The 14,169-nt window shown below is 46.9% G+C and overlaps 1 protein-coding gene across 3 annotated transcripts in view; it reads left to right on the top strand.

Moving 5' to 3' along the window:
• Positions 1 to 14,169, top strand: part of DNM1 (dynamin 1) — a 72,549-nt gene that overhangs the window by 39,314 nt on the left and 19,066 nt on the right. For all 3 annotated transcript variants that reach the window (XM_075519733.1, XM_075519732.1, XM_075519730.1), the window contains exons 11-14: positions 4,824 to 4,910; positions 5,120 to 5,190; positions 5,642 to 5,693; positions 8,188 to 8,301. In XM_075519733.1, coding sequence (XP_075375848.1) covers positions 4,824 to 4,910; positions 5,120 to 5,190; positions 5,642 to 5,693; positions 8,188 to 8,301 — 324 coding nt within the window. The remainder of the gene's footprint in view (positions 1 to 4,823; positions 4,911 to 5,119; positions 5,191 to 5,641; positions 5,694 to 8,187; positions 8,302 to 14,169) is intronic.

Below are 14,169 nucleotides of genomic sequence, written 5' to 3'. Positions count from 1 at the left end.
CTCACATCCACCATCAGAAAGTGTAGTGAAAAGGTAAAGAAACAAAAAATGCAAAGAAAGGTCAATGCCCACCCCCTTCCCACACACTTCCATGCTGTTTCTCCACGTGCACCCCAGGAACTGCAGTAAACCTAGTGAGAGAAAATGGATATTGAGATGCATCTAAAGGAGAGCAGCAACCTGCAGGTATAAGAGCAGTTTAAAAGCAGGACAAGAGAAGTGGGCATAAGCTGATGTGCTCTTTAGTTGAGAAATGAGCTGGGATCCAGTGGATTACTCTAGCATACCCTTTTCCTCTGTCTGGCTTAGTGGCATTCACCTCAGTGTGGATCAAACCCTTTGCAAGCCCCATTTGCTGTGCCACTGCCTACGCATTTGGAACTTCTTAATTGTTTTTGCTGGGACCCCCTTAAAAAATCCAGATACTCTAGAAAAAGATAAAAAGACCTTGCATCCCCACAGCATGAGTGGTTTGCAGGTTTCATCTTGTCTGCAGAGCTATGTTGAGCAGTAGCATATACAAAACAACAGTTGATTAAAAGTTTGAGGTGCAAGATATTCAGAGACAACAGAAGATTACTGTCCCAAAGGGCTTGGGGAAAAGCTTTTCCAGGCATTACACCCTCTGCATCATTCTCCTGCTGATCTCTCGCTCCATGGACTATGCTCAGTGGGAAGTAGTGTGGATACTTTTCCCTGTATGCTGTGAACCACAGGAGGTGAAGCCTTAGGCTAGCAGAAGGCAGTAGCAGGTGGAGAGGGAAACTGCCCTGAGTGACATGGAGGGTGTCAAACACTGCTTAAAGGCTGGGGCAGGAGTGGGTTTGTTTCCCAGGCTGGCTTCTTCCAGGAGGGGGCACCACATGCTTCCTTAAAAAAAAAAAAAGGTAGATGTGGCAATTAGTGTTAAACTTACTAGTGAGGGGCCAGTAGTCTGTGGCACAACAGAAGTATATTTTGGAAACCGAGTTGGAAAGGGCTGTTTCATGAGTTATTCTAGAACTTGAAAATTACCATTCCCTTCTTCCAGGGTTACAGCCTGACTCACCAGTGTATACCCCTAAATTGGGAAGGAAGGGAAGATAAGAATTTATATGAATTCAGAGTGAAGGTGAGAACTGAGCTAATGAGGCTTAGTTGTACTTAGGCGGAGGTGAGCTCTATTCCTCTGTTAAGGAGACATCTTTTACATCCTCTGAGCTCTGCCCAATCTATTTCTTGCAGAGTCCTGCTGTTGCCAGATGCTGTGGCAAGGCAGAGTAACTCCTTTCCAGCCCGTTTCTCTTGTGGTTTTTTTTTATTTTGCTGGGTTTGATTGCTCACACTGTTTTCTGTATCTGGCTGGAGATGTCTGCTCTGGGTGGGGAGGGAGGAGGATCATGAAAACTCCAAGGGTGTTGAATTCCAGTTTCTCTATTGGACCATGTCATTAGAGTGGCTGGACACTTACTTGCTCTATGGATTTTAATCCATGACATGGTGGAAGACCCCATGAGGATGTTTCAAGGTGATGCAACCAAGATACATTCTGTAAGGAAGGTAATAGTAGCAGTGACATTGTAGGAGACTAATGGCTGTAATAAGAGCTGGAAAGGCCAGGGAGGCAGATGTTAGAGATGAGAAATAACTGCCTGAATGAAGATATGTAGCAATAGTACTGGAAAATAAAAAGAAGGTTTTAGTAATGCTTAAAGTCAAATGCCTACATGTAGTAAGAAGCTTAATCTTGCCTGTATCTCCCTCTGAAAGAGTAGAAGGTAACTGCCATAGACCACTTTAGCATAGCAGCCAGCCTGAGATGGGTTCTGATGGCATAAGGCAAAGGGTAGTAACTGCACAGGGGCGTTAGTTGATTTGCAATATTTATCTTGCATGTTATAGCCCTAACTGCTTGATGTGGACAAGAGCATGTGCTATTAGGGGAGGCATCTGGAAAAGGCTACTTTAGGACTGATGCTAATTGTAAGGTAATACCCAGCCTGCTGTGTTGTGGACTGATGCTGCCTTTCAGATGACAAAAACAAACCTTTAAACTCACTAAAAGTCCTGCAAGTCGTCTTGAAAGGAAGACTGCTTGGGCTAACACCTCTTGAATTAGCTTAACAGTCCTGTAGCCTTGGTTTGTTGCTGTCCTGAACTATTGTGTGTTATTGTTTGTGTGTCACAATTATTTCATTTTACCCCAGATGGTGAAGAAATCTTTGTATGTGCAGTTGATAAAGCTGCATAGATGGAATAATACGAGACTATTAATAAAGAACACAGAAGGGGGAAAACCCATCTGTGTTGCATGCTACAGAAGTACAGCTTTCCTGTATGAAAAGAGATTTGCAGTTGACTATCTGTTGACTATTAGACGAAGTTGAGGGCTGAAGAGAAGGTAGCTGTTAAGAGCAGTTCTGACTGGCCTGATTCTGAGCTTCTTCCAGTTGGTTAAATGGAGAGTAGCTCCAAAATCAACAGAAAGCTGGTGTAAGCGTGCAAGCCCTTACACTTAGGAGGATAGTGTTCTAGCTAGTGTCTTTTCCAAAAGCAGGAACCTTCTGTGCCAGACTGCACTGCAGCATCTCACAAGCGCAGGAAGGTCTTGCAAGTCAGCAACCCTTCAGCAAAAAGTTGATCTTTGGTGTGCTGGCAAGGACTCCTGGAATCTGCAAAGAGGGAAACTAAGGAACATTGGGACAAATTGGTTTTCAAAGAGGGCTGTAAGCTTGTATTTTGATTGAACAGGCAAATGCAGCTAAAACATGATTGAAAACCCACTTGAGCTGGGACATGATCACAGGCTGACAGAGTTAACCCCTTGGAGGGTCACCTGCTCTCCTGTCTTTCAGAGTCATGGCATTTCTGGGTGCTGTTTGTACTGCTGGTGATAACTCCTTGCCCCTCTATGCCCTACTGCATGTTCCCTGGTGGTGTGACATCCTGTGGCTTGTCTGTGTCCTCTTTCCTTGCCCACCCTTGCTTCTCCTGTGCATGCTTGGAAACTCATGCATGGGGATTGATGCTGTCAATTTATTTTTGCACATGAATGTTGCTGGATGACCTGGGTTCTGAATAAACCACAACTTGTTTTGCACTTTGTGTGCCTTTGGACTGGTTGGGGGTGGGGGCGGAGGGAGGTTTGATGTGTTTTTTTGTTTGACTGTTTTGTGGTTGGTTTTTTTTTTTTTAATTTGAAGCAAAGAAGCTGAGACTTGCTTAGAGGTTTTCCAACTTCCTGTTTTTCTGTTTGACATAACTTGCCCATCTATCCTTTGCCAACCCCCCAAAGGAAACAGGAAGCTTTGCCTGTGTGTCTCTGAAGCAACCAGCTGCCTGAACCATAAAGATCATGGAGAACACCCAGTTTGTGCTTTCAAGACAAGGTGGTGGTGGGGAACACTAATTCCACTTGTTTTTTTTCCTGCCTTTGTAGGGTCATTGGCATTCAAAACAACACATTTGAAAATAGGCAGTGTCAAAGCTAGTCCTCAATTTCAGTTCCAGGCTATTGCAACTCGCTTGACTGCAAGGGTGCTGAAAGGCTTTGAGACTATTTGTAGTCAGATGTTAGGAATATTGTTGCTGGTTAGAATAGGACCTGGCTTCCAGTAGTGATGCTGCACACTTTGAGCCAGTTCCTTCTAGCATGTTATAATTGCTTATGTATACAGAACGAAAGGCCAAACCAGTTTAAGAAGAAGCTCTCATGAAAGTTGGAGGAACAAAACAAATGCAGTACAGATCATAGGCAAATGAGATTTCTTTTTAATACACTCCCTTGAGGGGATATAAAAGACTGATATTAGGAAACGCTGTTTGTTGACATTATAGTCAAATTGGAGGTAATATTAAAAAAAGGGGGGGGGAATTATTTCACAGGGGATAGGCAAAGTGGGGAAGAAAGGGCTAGATCCTGGGTCTGGAGGATTAATTTCATTTGACTGTGCTGGGCCTGACCTGAAAAACATACAGTTACTGCTATTGAAATCACTAGAGGCTTATGAATCTAGGCAAGTAGGTAGGTGCTGTGTGAAACCCAGGGGGCTTTAAGGGTGCTCATTTTGGGAGGGTTTGTCATGCATGATCTTTGTGGATATTATTCTTTTGAACCACAGCTAGTAAAGTCCTACTTCTCTGTCTGGACAGGAAAGGATTCCCTCAGTAATGTGGCAAAAAGTGTGGCGTAGGTGTGATGTGAATAATAGACCTCAACTATGTAATCCTGCCTCAACACAGGTGGAGAGCAGGTAGAAGCAGCTGGGTGCCCAGAGCACAGTGTTTCTTGAAGACATGTAGAGTTGGTCAGATCCTCTGCCTCTGCTTGTGATGTTGATGGAGAGGGCCAGATGCTTTCACTTAGTGCCTCAGCAAATGGGGATTGAAATCCACTTCACTTCCTGAGGAAATTTCCCATAGGATTTAGCAGGTTGTAGCAACAGGCCATTCCCCTACTTAGCCTGCTACAATGATATGCTGAACATCTAGAGAAATTGTTCACTTCAATGGGAAAAACCCAATAAGCAATAAGTAGCATGTTTACATCTGGAGTTTGTCAAGAGTCTCATGCCAGGAAGAATGTGGTGGGTTTGGAGCAGGTCTCCGGTGAGGCAGAAAGGTTGCTGCAAGAGTGAAAAGGGCTTTTATCTGAAGCCCAAAGCAGGAGGGAATGAACTTTGCCCCCAGCAGACCTCCAGGAACTTGGAAAAAATCTGTCTGCAAGTCCAGCTTTCTAAACTTCCCTTAAAAATATCTGACTGCAGGGTGCATGTGTACATGTGGGGGGTTGCTTCCCCCTTTATACCTCCCTTTCCCATGTGCACGTGTTTTCTCTCTTGCAGCTCAGCCAGTACCCTCATCTGCGTGAGGAGATGGAGAGGATTGTTACTACTCACATCCGTGAGAGAGAAGGCAGGACCAAAGATCAGGTAGGGCATCGGGAGTGTGTGTAAGAGGGGAGACTGGGTGGGGTGGGGGACACCTTTGAAGGGACAGTCTAGGCTATCGTGGCCTGAGCCAAGGGGCGTCTGGCTGCAGAGGGCTGATCGGATGAACAATGTACAGGGCTCTGTCTGCTCCTGACTATTAGCAGTGTCAATCACTAACGTCTGTCTTCCTCTGTGCCTCTGTTTGGCAGGTCATGCTTCTAATAGACATCGAGCTGGCTTACATGAACACAAACCATGAGGATTTCATTGGCTTTGCCAAGTAAGCACCCACATCCTATTGCCTTCTCTGCACGTGTTTCCTGTGGCTCTGTCCTATAGCTGCTCCAGTAAATGGGTTGCAAAGGCCCTGGTGCAGATGCTGTGGTCCCAAAGTATGGTTCAGCTCTCAGTATTGCTTCTTTTTCAGTGGCTCTGTATTGCAAGGCTGGGGAGGAGAATAGGGATGCATAGAAGGGGGAGTTAGAGTAATTAGGGTTGTGTCAGGGGGAAAAAGCAGAAGCAGTGGAGGGTTAGTGACCTAAGTGCGGTTCAGGTGGGAGTGAGAAGATGAGTAGACCAGGCTGAGAGAGGAGATGGAAATAGATTGGGTTATCAAGGCTTGTAAGCCAGTGGTGAGGGGCATGAACGCACTGTAGCAGCTATCTGATGGGAGCAGGATTCAGGTGATGAAGACCCTGAGGGGTTTTGAATGTCTCTGCTGTTGTTTGCAGTGCTCAGCAGAGGAGCAGCCAGATGAGCAAGAAGAAAGCAGCTGGCAACCAGGTAGGCCAAGTTCCATCTCCTTCACTGCTGCAAGAAGGACATGTTTGCTACCTGGAAGCTACCAGGTGGACAAGTGCTGGGCTGGATGCAGCAGTGCTCTAAGTTTTGTGTTTTGGTTGGTTTTCTTTAACTCATCAAACTGTTCATACCCAGAGAATAGTGTTTTAGGCTCACTGCAGTCAGGAAGAACTGACTATGTAGGAGCAATGGAGGGAAAGTGTTGTAGAGGGAAACGGATGCTTGATAATCAAGATCTGGTTTTGCTTTTCTGGTAGAAATCCCTATTAATGTTGTGTAAATCCCTGTTTGTTCAGCCCCTTCACTAGCTGTGCTAACTCTTCTGCTGAGGTGAGGCATACAGAACACTAGATCTGAACTGTTAGAGTACAGAATTGTCTTTTCTAGTTGTCTTTCCCATCAGTGCTATCTACTTTCTGGAAAGGGATTTCAAGAGAGTTCATGGACTCTCTTCTGGAAAACTTCACTGGAAATACTTAAACCCCTGTACAAGGAGACAAAGGGTGATTATAGCCATGGTTGCACTGGGTACGTATGAGAATGCACCCATGGGAGAAGACAGCAGTGGAGGGGAGGAGTTTCCTTATTCCTTCAGGAGCTGTAAGGAGTGTACATACAATTAAAAGGGGCTTCTCCCAAATTTGCTGGGAACATGGAAAGGCTGTCTAGGCTAGAAGATCTTATAGAAACAAAGCCTTACAAGCAGCTTCATAGAGAATGGAAGCAAATGCTTTTGCTTAGTCTTTTTAAAGACATTCACTCCTGACACCCATCCTCTTTATAACATGTTTGACCACCTTTCCCTGCACATAAACATGCAGACTGTTTCAGTACTGTTGGCAGGCAGGTAGGTCAGCAGGTTGGGCTGGCCAACCATCCATTTCATGGGATCTCAGAGCATCTGTAGGGAACCCCATCCTCTGCAGTATACTTTACAGAAGAGCTGAGTGTAAAAGAGTGCAAAGGGAAAACTCTGGATCTACCTGTAAAGCGCTTTGGCTTTCCTGTCAGCAGACTTTATTTTGGGATGGGGGTTGCTTTTGTTAACACCTGGGGTAAATGATTTGGTACCAGCTTCCAATTTATTTTATTTTATTTTTGAGCCTCTCTTCTCCTGCTCCAGCTTTCCTAGTAACAATCTCTCCTCTCTCTGCTCCTCTCCTGCTCTCTGCTCTGCTGCTGTTGCTATGGTTCCCCTTTGCAGGATGAGATCCTGGTGAGTAGAAGGCCACTCAGCAGGGTGTGCTAATGAACATTAATGTTGCATCTGGGAAGGCAAGAACAGTGCATAGACAAATTATTCCCTCTGCTGCTGAATGGGGAGAGGAGGGCAGCTGGCACTAGACACAGGTGAAGCAGAAATGAGGTGAAAAGGTAGTATGTTGAGGAAAAACTCAGAACTGCTGGTACATCTTGTGAGTGGGTGGAGATAAAAAGCAGTAATCTAAGGACGTGTGGTTCTGTTTCACTGCCCCCTCCTGTCCACAGAGAGAATAGGACTATCTCGAGCTTAACAGTAGGGATGAGATGCAGATCCAATGCTCCTACGTTTACCTTTATAGGGTAACTTGACAATTAAAAGGATTGTGTACCTCTGGTAGGCTCACACAGTGCAACTTGCTAACGTGCAGTGCAGTTGCATGTTTTTTCAATGCCAGGTCGTTTTCAGCAAGCACATCCATACAACAAGGTACACACACGTAATGCATGCAGATGTTTTTGGGTGTTAACAGTGCAGTAATATGTATAAAAGCTAATGCATTTAAGCTGATGCATACTTGCATTTGATTACTGCATGTGTGAGGCTCTAAACCAGCACTTGTTGAATTGGAATTCCCTAGAGAGTAATAGCCTGGCTTCTTTACAGACTAAACTTAAAGGAACTTGTTTTGCCCTAAATTAATGTGACTACTCAAATACCTGGGTATGCTGAACTCCAGGGTACTAATTCCAGATGCACCATTTTGTTCTGTTATACTTAGTGTCTCCTTTTTACTAAACTCAATTCTTTCTGGGTTGCTTGACCGTCTCTTCTTCTTGAACTGGTTCCCCCCCACCCCTGAGCTAGGTGAAGCACTCCACACGTGCAGTGTGCTGAAAGGTGTGCTGGTGTCCTGGTTTTCTCTAGGCATGGCCTTTTCTGGGCGTGTTGCTATGTGGTGCTTGCAGTTTGTGCCAGTGTCCGAAGCACTCTTGATGCAGTTCTTCCTGTATCTCTTTCCTCTTGGCAGAGGGTATAATGCACAGCACTGCTAGGTTCCTTCCTGCGTCCTTTTCATACTATTCCTGGCCCTTTCGAGGCAAAGACCTTCACAGGCCAGTTGAGTGGGGGGCTCTTCTGGCAGCAGCAGAGAGCACGGTGTTCCTTGTCTTTCCATACTACTCTGTGTCTAGGGATACCCTCTGATCTTTCCTCTGTTGCCTAAGGTCAGGCTTTTAGGGCCCTTGTTAATGCTCACTGCTTCTACCCCCTTAGGTCATCCGAAAAGGCTGGCTCACCATCAACAACATTGGGATCATGAAGGGTGGCTCCAAGGAGTATTGGTTTGTCCTGACAGCAGAGAACCTCTCCTGGTACAAGGATGATGAGGTGAGCAGCTCGACTCTGTGACTTGAGTCTCGGGCATCAGATGAGGATAAGCCCTTTAGTTCACTGGGTGTTACAGATGTATCTTCTGAGTACTGTCTGCAGCTTGTGACACAAGCTGAAACCATCCTTGGGCCAGGTTCCCTGTGGTCTCAGCACTACTGAGCATTTCTGAATTGATGTGAATGTGGATGTGGCTTTTTTGATGCACAAGGAGTATTGTGCATCAGTGCTTGAAGCCTTGGCTCAGCAGAAAGTTGACAGACACTTAGAATGAATTTGACCTTTGTTCTGCTGTGGCAGCTGTGATCAAGGGTGTGATGGGTTAGTTCCAAGACTTGGACTTTTTGGGTATTTGTGGGGCAGCCATGATGAGTTTCTGAAGGAGTATGGCAGAGGTTTTCACGCATCTCTCCTGGTCACAAGAAAAAAAGTTATCTCCTTTCTGAGCATAGCAACAGGAGCTGTGGAGCTGAAGTTACAGCTCAGATGCTGGCTCCTTCTGACTTTGGATAAATTACTTAACCTCTCCAGGATTCAGGTGTTAAATCTGCAAAGCAGGAATGTCTTTTTTTAATGTTTCTATATTGAACATGCCGGTTAACATATTATTTGTAAAATTGTTTGAATTGTGAATGGTTAGAGTACTGCTGATCAAAAGTACAGTGATGTGTGGAATATCACTGACAGGAACATGGACCTACTCTGTTGAGTTGCTTGAAAATCTTGAATATTAGGAACTCTAGCATTGTGCTGTGGTGTCTTTCTGCTTCAGTGGGAAATGATATAAGCAGAATTGTCCCAGCTGAAATTATCATTGTCGACAGTGTGTGGCTTCCTGTGCAAGACAAAGGTAAATAATTGTCTTTTCTGATTACTTTGAAGAGAGAAAGAATAGCTGGATGGTTTTGGTAAGGTACATGATCAAGAGGGTTAGCCCCACTCAATGTGCTGGGGAATGAAAAATGCCTGGTATGATGTAGTCATGTATTCTGAGTTGATCGGGGTTTCTGATTGCAAATAAACTGCTCTGCCCCTTGCTGTGGCTCATGCCCTCAGGTGTTCTGAGGCACATTGTAGTGTGCCTGGGAGCTACACCTCGGCCTGGCTTCTTGTCTGGTTCGTATCAGTGGGCCTGTTTCATTCTCAGCAGGTGGAAATGATGACAAATACGGTGATGAATCAGCCTCTAAATATCACTTTCTGCATGGAGACTGCTGCAGTGCTGCTATAGATGAGCAGGCAGCAATTTCCTAATTAAAGAACCAGGCATTGAAATGTCTTTTGCTAAATCAATGTATCTCTGCTGTAAGACCCCTGACCTTTGTATTCAGAGTTTCTTGGGGAGGCTTTGTTTTCCTCTAGGTTGCATATGCAGGTCGAGTGGTTATAAACATCAAGTAGTTTAATCAAAGCCAGCTGCTACATCTGTATTAGAGATGATCAGAACTCCCTGTTCTTCCCTCAGGAGTGGGAGGGAGGGCTGCAGTGGGGATGTGTAAACTGTTGATAGATTCCAGTTGCATGGGATGGGGATTGGACCTCCCTTCTCTCCTGAGGGAGGGCAGCTTTTGGGGGACAATAGCAACTGGAGGTCTGCACCGTTTGCCTTCTGCATAGCAAGAGGTAGAGCTGCCTAATGAAAGCAGTTCCCCGCCTGCCTTGGTCCCTTAAACACAGGAGATCCAGTGCTGATGAGGTCTGAGCAGCCTCTGAGAAAGGAGCCTTTGTCTTCAACTGAGTGGGAGCGGGGGGAAAGGGAAGCATATTTTTATTTGCTTCCTCCCCAAGTTAAACTCCTTGATCACTGGCTATTGTGGGGGAGAAAGGCAGCAATGTCCACCTGGACTCCATAGTTGAGTCAGGCTACAAGTTGGTGCATTTGAGGGGCAGCTTGGAGAGCTTTGAGCATAGGGATTCCCATCCCAAACCTCAGTCCTGCATGGAGCTGGCTCCATCCCAAAGAGCTGTCTGCAGTGCATGGTCCTCTGTCAGACCATTATCTTTCCATGTCTGTCCCAGAGCTCTCCTTCTCCACCAATTCAGGAGGACTCGTGTCCTCTACAGCTCCTGAAATGTTCTCATGTGTTTTTAAAGGCTGTGCACAATGATGTTTCTTCACTTAAGCTCTGAGAGGAAGGGGGGGAGGCTTTGTCTGCCCCACCCTGCACTTCTGTGGGCTCTCTTGTCCCAGTTCCCCTGTGCTCTGGCAGCTGTCCAGAGGGAACGAGGACGGAGCTGAATCTGTGTTGTGCAGATGGAAATACTGGTGGCAGAGCTGTGGGTGATGATGGGGGAAGGAGCAGGGTGAGAAGGTGTGCAGTGGGGTCAGGGTGAAGACTAGGCTAGCACCTCTGGAGCTGGGGGTAGTGGGGGCACAGCTTCTCCCTGCCCTGTCTTGCAAGCCAGGACCCAGAGTCTGCAGAATGAAGACATCTGGACCCCATTAGTGAAATACCAGTCTTTCCGCAATGCTGGCTTGTTTTTCCTCTGCCTCTGAAGAAAGGAACTGAAACTTAAAGTGTCTTAAAGAGCCCAGCATTACATGTTAGCAGGGATATATGGCCATTGATGCTCTGGAGGGGCCTGAAGGAGTGTGCTGGAGAACGGGAGGGGAAGGAAAGAGCAGGCCAGGCGGGGGTGGAAAGTTGGCTCCCCACTCTGCCTTGCTGCCAAGAGCATGTGTGTGTGCTCCTGGGCTCTCTGTTTTTCTTCCTGTCTCCTTTCAATGAGTTAAACACTGGCCCCATGGAGAGCAGCCCCACAGAAAGCTGGCCTCCCAAGACCTTGGAGACCCTGCTGAGGTACCTGCACCTCCTGAACCCTGTGGGATTATGCTGCAGGCCAGCAGTGGGAGGGATAGGTGGGGAGGAGCCTGCTCTGGCTGCTGGCAATATAGAGTGAGATTTCCTTGCTCAGGGAGGCCAGTGTCCCCAGGGCTGGAGCAGCAGCACAGCACACTGTCTTAACTGCTCAGTGAGCACCATAGTGGACACGATACAAGAACTTGATTTGAATAGTCCTTCTGCCTGAATTCCTTATGAAATGCAGCGCCCGTTTCTCTGCAGGGCTTCCCCTCCTGGAAAAGAGGGTCTGTGAGCTGGGCTAAAGCTGCTGGTGATGGGGACGTTGTAGATAAGATGCAATGAGCACTGTGCTCAGTCGTTGCTAGTAGTAAAGCTTACTGCCTGCTGGAGGGGATCCCTGTGCTCTGTGCTCTGCAAGGGTGACTGTTTCTGCTGGAGTGCCTGTGACCATGTGCCACTGTATGCCGGAGTGTTTGCACAGCTGGGTGGATGGATATATCTACTGTTCCCTTTGGGAATTTGTGTGAATGTACAATACAGATGGGACCTTCTGTCCTTACTCAGGTAAATGATGTACTAGAAATTTTGGGCTTGTAAGAACAGGTGACTACATGAGAAGAATATGTCCTTATTTGCTTGTGTGAAAGTATTTGGGTTGCATGCAATGCTAGTGCATTTGAGTCCTGTGTGTGTACAGGAGGGGTGGGCACAGTTTTAGGTACTTTCAGGTGCGTCAGGGAGTGCTTCATATTCTTTATGCATCAGGTTGACTTCCTGCTGCATCAGTTGTGCTGGAGGTCTTTCTCTGTCTTCATGCCTTCTCTTTTGCTCAAAGTACAAAGGTACTCTCTCCTGTCCTGGGGAAGATTTGACCTTATTGACAGTCATTAGATAGCTGCTTATTCTGTACCTATCAATGTCTTGTACCCAATTCTAGTTTAAAAATAAATACATTGATCAATACTGAGACTGTTCCCTCACTACACACATGCACTCCCCCCTCTTCTCCCTCCCACTCCCCGCAGCAGTCTATGTCCTTGAGGTGAGGCACAGCTTAGCTGGTAGAAATCCTTTTGTCTTGGCTCTGATGCCCACGAGTTGTCAGAAACTTGCTGTGACAGGTCCGGCTGCAGCCAGGTTTTTGTACCCAGCTTGTTGAAAGACCATAGGAGCAAGGCTGCTCTGAGGTTCTTCCTCTCCTGCTTTCACACTGCTCTCAGGTGCTCTCTGGAACATGTTCCTTCTCTTTACACCCTCTGTGGAGCTCTTTCATTCATTCACCCATCTTTTTTCACATGTATATGTTTTCTCATGGGTAATATCTTACTCAGTCTTAATCAGTCCTCATTTATGCTTTCTTTCTTTTCCAGACAAACATCAAAGCAAACACAACTTCCAGAGTACCCAAACCTCTAACTTTCAATTCTCTGTTTTTCTTTATTAATGATCAGCATTCTTTATGATGTGAAATCCCCTTTCTCCAGTCACCTTTCTCTGCTTGATCCTGCCTTCTCAGGTAGCAAAGCACAGTGCAGTTGTAACTCTGCCAGGCCCATGTGTCTACCTCTGCATTTTATGGCAAAGTTTAGCATATGAAACACAAGCCATCCTGAACACAGCTACCCCTGGGACAAGTGCATGAAGCTGAAAGAAATAACGGCTAAGAAGGGGATGAGAGAGATGGAGGAGGAATAAGAGGGTTGTGAGTAGGCTGGTGAACAGGCAGGTAAAAGTCATCATCAAGCATGGCTCCAAAGGGTTATATCCTCCCAGGCTGAGGGATGAGTGAACTTTGCATGCAGCTATCCCCACAGCCCACCCTCTCCAAGCATGTCCCTCTGCCGTGCAGGTGTTGCCGTCCCCATGCAGCACTGGCAGTGTGGTGTATCCCAGCACAGCCTAACCAATGTGCAGACTACTGTACAATCTCGTAGTCCTGAACAGGTAGTCTGAACACTGGGCAGACGGAGTGGAGCCTCTGCAATCTGCTCTCCGGCTATCAGCAGCTCATTAGTCCTTTCCCCTCCCTGCTTTTGGGATGGGGTTTTGGGAGCAGAGATGGGGTGAAAGTCCAAGTCCTGATTGAAGAAACATCTTCCTCTGGCAGCTGGGAAGAAGAAATGTTGCTCTCTGCCTGTTTCCAATTTGGAGCAAGCTTCTCATCTCCTTCCTCTTCCAGTGCTGGTGTCAGGCTGGTACCTGGTTTCCACCTGGGGTATGCTGCACCTTTTTAGAAAGAGGAAAAAAAAAATAGTCAATTACTGCTGTCTGAGGAGGAAATGCTGTGAAGTTTTGGCTGTCACCCAGGTGTGCAGAACTTGTTGCTTCATTCAACTCCTTTTCTTCCTCGTGGAGCTGTGTGGGAGGATTCCCAGGCCCCCATGCACCCTCATCTCCTTCTGCCTAGTTCTGTCCCATAGATCAGCCCTTTGCCTGGGGTCCGGAGCAAAGCTCAAACAGGACCAGCCTTTGCTTCCAAGTCCTCAAAAGGGTCCTTTGACCTGCCTTGGCCAGTTGCCTTTGCAGCTCACCTCCAGCTACTGCAGGAGCAATCCGCATACCCTCTTTTTCTCCCCCCACTATGTCTGGCATTGCTGAGCTTCCCTCCCTCCCTCTTCTGGTTTTTGCTCCCTCCCTTCTTGCTTCCCTTCTGTCCTTCTGCCTCAATTGACGTGGCAGTGGAAAGCTAACTAGACTCGAGGGAGGAGCTTGCTGGCTGCTGGGAAGGCCAGAGGTTGGCAGGAAGTGAGCCGGCTGACGGATGGGGTTGCGCGGGGGAAAGGAAGGTTCCCTACCCCGCATGGAAACTTGAGGAATGCTGTTGCTTTCTGTGGTGCTTGGCTCCCATGTAACGATTCCAGATGTTAGCCCTCGCCTGTGCGGTTTGCGCTCTCTCTCCCTGGTGCTGCAGGGATAAAGAGGGCTTTATGTACGCTGCATGTCTCCCTTCCAGGATCCCCTTCTCTTGTGTGCATGCTGGTGGATGGTTAAGATTTGTGGCCAAAAACATGAAGACCCAGAACTCCTACTTTGGCTCTAGCCATGCACTGGGGAAGGGTAACCA

The sequence above is a fragment of the Mycteria americana genome, chromosome 17 (assembly GCF_035582795.1).
Source record: "Mycteria americana isolate JAX WOST 10 ecotype Jacksonville Zoo and Gardens chromosome 17, USCA_MyAme_1.0, whole genome shotgun sequence".
Lineage (NCBI taxonomy): Eukaryota > Metazoa > Chordata > Aves > Ciconiiformes > Ciconiidae > Mycteria > Mycteria americana.
Note: the sequence above shows the minus strand (reverse complement) of the source record. Positions and strands in the feature narration are given on the sequence as shown.